Raw genomic sequence first — 3,437 nt, 5'->3', positions numbered from 1 at the left:
TCAGATTTTGGGACTTTTGATATGTATGAACTTGTGGGGAGATAAGGAATCTATTGATGTAAATTTTATCAAATTCCAAGACATGGGCTCGGGGGTCGGGTGTTGGTTAATTTCGGAATTAATATTGTAAATTGATTATTTTCACATGGGCTTCGTTCTCTTAGCATGTTTTGATGTTGTGATTCTACTATTGGATAGATTCGACGCGAGTTGAGGCTGATTCGAGGGGAAAAGGCATCGCAGGCTAGAGTTTGGACCGGATCGAGGTGAGTAATGATTGTAAATGTTGTCCTGAGGGTATGAAACCTCAGATTTTACACCGTCATGCTATTTTGAGGTGACACACACGCTAGATGACGAGCGTGGGGTCGTGCACCATTGGGGATTGTGAATTAGTCCATCCCGAATGATTATTTTACCGCGTATTTAATTGAAAACTGTTTGCTATTATCATGTTTTGGGCTGAATGCCCTATTTAGGCCTCGTGCCAACTATTTGGAACCTTAGGGGATTTTACTGCTATTTCCTCACTGCTTTGACTTTAATATCTATACTCAGTTATGCTATATTATATAGTTTTCATAACTCAGCCATGTTTACTCTATTTTAATACTTTAAATGATATTTTGGGGTGAGCATCACATTTTTACTATGCCCGAGTGACTTTTAAAGATTTCTGACTGAGTAGGGCCGAGGGCCTATGTTGTGAGGACTATTAAGGGATGGGGTTGCACACCGCAGCAGTGTTGTACTGATTATGATTATGAGGCCGAGAACCTTAGTTGTACGCCACGAGGTGGCTTGATATGAGGCCGAAAGCCTATTGATTATACCACAAGATGGTTTGATATTGCGCTTGGATCATAAGGGGCCCCTCCTGGAGTCTGTACACCCCTAGTAAGCGCGGGTACCCATTGTGATATGAGATATAGCCCGAGGGGCTGGTGTTGTTCCATGTTGTTGCCCGAGGGGTTGATTCTATTGGTATTGTGCCCGAGGGGCGGTTTTTATGTGTTTATCTCTTATAGTTGCCTGTCATTTACTTGTTTCACTATTTAAAAGGTATTTTAAAGAAACTTGTACTGAACTAAGGTGTTTTATAAATTTCACTGTTTCATTGCCTTTTAATGGTTTTACACTGATTCTTTATAGCATGTTGTTGTGCTTTACGTGATTTCTCACCGTTCAGTCTTCATTTATTATTATTACTCACTAAGTCGGAGTACTCACATTACTCCCTGCACCTTGTGTGCAGATACAGGAGCCTCGGGTCCCACTAGCGAGTGCTGATTGCTTCCAGCTCAGGCGGTTCGGAGTTCACTAGGTAGCTGCTCGGCGTTCGCAGCCCAATGCTTCTCCCCTTATCTTATGTTCCCTTGTTTTAGTTCTGTAATAAACTATGTAGACTCTTTCTACTTTTAATCGTTTATTAGATGCTCATGACTGGTGACACCCCGATGTTGGGCTATGTCTATTTCGCAAAGTGTACTATCTCGCTGTTTATTTGGGATTTAATCATGTTAAAGACTTAAATTGTATTATTTCAATTGCTTAAGATGAATTGTGTGTTGTGTCGGCTGACCTTGCCTTCACGAGAGGCGTCATCACGACCGGGTCTGAATTTAGGATCGTGGCACTTATCCTTCCTCTCCCATGATAAAAAAAAATAAAAATAAAAAAAAATCGTGCCTTGCAGTCTTCATGTGATAAATAGCTTGTGCTTGATAAAACATGCTCAATATTTTCCAACATAGAACAAAGGGAAAAGGAAACGATGAACTTTTATTCTTAGAATTGATAAAATACATACATTCAATTGTGAATTATTGATCAAATCAACTTCACTATGGAATATATTTTCAACCTGCTATATATAGTATAGATTGGAATTCCATGCGCCTATGATGCTCTCATGATGTCCTGAAAATCATAAAATAATATACTCAGTGGCAGATACAACATATAGTTAAATGGTTCGACTGAATTTAGTATTTTGGATAAAGAGTATAAATTTATATATGTGTTGAAAATCGTTACTCACTGGACATAGTCGATCTTAATAACGCCAGCAACAGGATTAGCAATGGTTGAGAAGGCTTCTTTAGAGAGATCCAGGGTCCCACCACATCCAGGGCAATGATCAACAATCTTTACCACAATACTCTTGCCAGTGCAAGGGTGTGGCACTGGATTTGTTGGACCAGTGCATGTGACATTGAAAGTTTTGCCACATATTGCACCATTATTCCAAAGAGGATCACTTGCTGCTGCTATAATGGTACCTTGGGGTGTGTTTCCATAACATGCCGAAGCTGCACGAATAATAATAATAATAATAATTAAACCTCAGTTCTAAACAAGTTTAGAATTAGTTATGTCAAAAAAAATTATGATATTAAGCAAATAATTGAATGAGACATTTGCATTGTTGCTCACTTGAATAAAACAATTGTTCTTTTTTTTTTGTTTCTAAAGTCAAATGACTCATGTATCATCAATAACCTTTTTATTTTTTATTTTTCATAAAAAGGAATATGCTAATCATTTTTTATGCTGTTTTTTCTTATCAATAAAGCTCTTTTATAAGTTTAAATTATAGCGTTGGTAGAGTAAAAAATATCAAGTCATATGCAGGGTTATAAATTATGATAACCTAATAAAATGATAACTAACTTGATATTATAAATTAAAATTTACTTATAGAGTAAAGAAAATTTATACTACTCGATGCATACAACGTAAATCCCATTTTGTTTTTGTTTATTAAAATTTTAATGAAAGAAAACTAAAATACTTACGAACATAGTTCGTATAAAATGTGGCAGTTCCTGGTGTAGCCAAAGCTATAGAAAACAAAGTAGCCACAACACCAATAATGAGCACAATACTTTTAGGAATTGTCATTTCTTTTATAAATCTTTCTTTATTTCACTGATATAGTGTCTGACCAACAACAATCTTTATATAGTATTTTTTCTAAGTGTCCACTGGCTAAAATATGGTAATCAGTTAAGAGAATTAAGGCAATTCATTTATTATGTATTTCTTGTCTTACTATATACAAATGAATTACAATATTTTCATATTCCACTTGTGATTGCATGATAATAGCACTATTATCCGAAGGTAATTTTCTTTAGGTAGGTTAATTATTAGATATCACTGGAGATATGGCAAGTTAATAATTTTTTTATAGTAAGTTAATAAAGAATGTGTTATCTTTTTAACCTTGTGCAAACTATTGAAATTTATCCTCCGATAGTAATTAAGAGCGTTCCGTTATGAAAATTGGACTGAATGGCCCTATAAGGGAGTGGTATCTAACTATTATTTTCATTTTAATTTATTTAAAAAATAATCTCCGAACCCAATATATTTATTGTTTGTCAAGGATTTCTCTTCCGGATAGATAGATTTTATTCTATGCTCTATTTATA

The 3,437-nt window shown here is 35.2% G+C and overlaps 1 protein-coding gene across 1 annotated transcript; it reads right to left on the bottom strand.

Annotated features, from left to right (window-relative positions):
* Nucleotides 1-1,864: 1,864 nt before the first annotated feature.
* Nucleotides 1,865-2,904, bottom strand: LOC104210457 (putative EG45-like domain containing protein 1). Its single transcript, XM_009759357.2, has 3 exons — nucleotides 2,799-2,904; nucleotides 2,042-2,312; nucleotides 1,865-1,920 (listed from the first exon to the last, which is right to left on the bottom strand). Exons 1-3 carry the CDS (start codon nucleotides 2,902-2,904, stop codon nucleotides 1,911-1,913), a joined length of 387 nt encoding a protein of 128 aa, XP_009757659.1. The 3' UTR covers nucleotides 1,865-1,910.
* Nucleotides 2,905-3,437: the final 533 nt, after the last annotated feature.

This window comes from Nicotiana sylvestris, chromosome 6 (genome assembly GCF_000393655.2).
Source record: "Nicotiana sylvestris chromosome 6, ASM39365v2, whole genome shotgun sequence".
NCBI lineage: Eukaryota > Viridiplantae > Streptophyta > Magnoliopsida > Solanales > Solanaceae > Nicotiana > Nicotiana sylvestris.
This window is presented reverse-complemented; position numbering and strand designations above follow the sequence as displayed.

Coding starts and splice junctions, on each gene's coding strand:
- LOC104210457 (XM_009759357.2), bottom strand. CDS start 2,904: ATGACAATTCCTAAAAGTATTGTGCTCATTATTGGTGTTGTGGCTACT. Junction 2,313..2,798: donor ATTTTATACGAACTATGTTC/GTAAGTATTTTA, acceptor TTATTCGTGCAG/CTTCGGCATGTTATGGAAAC.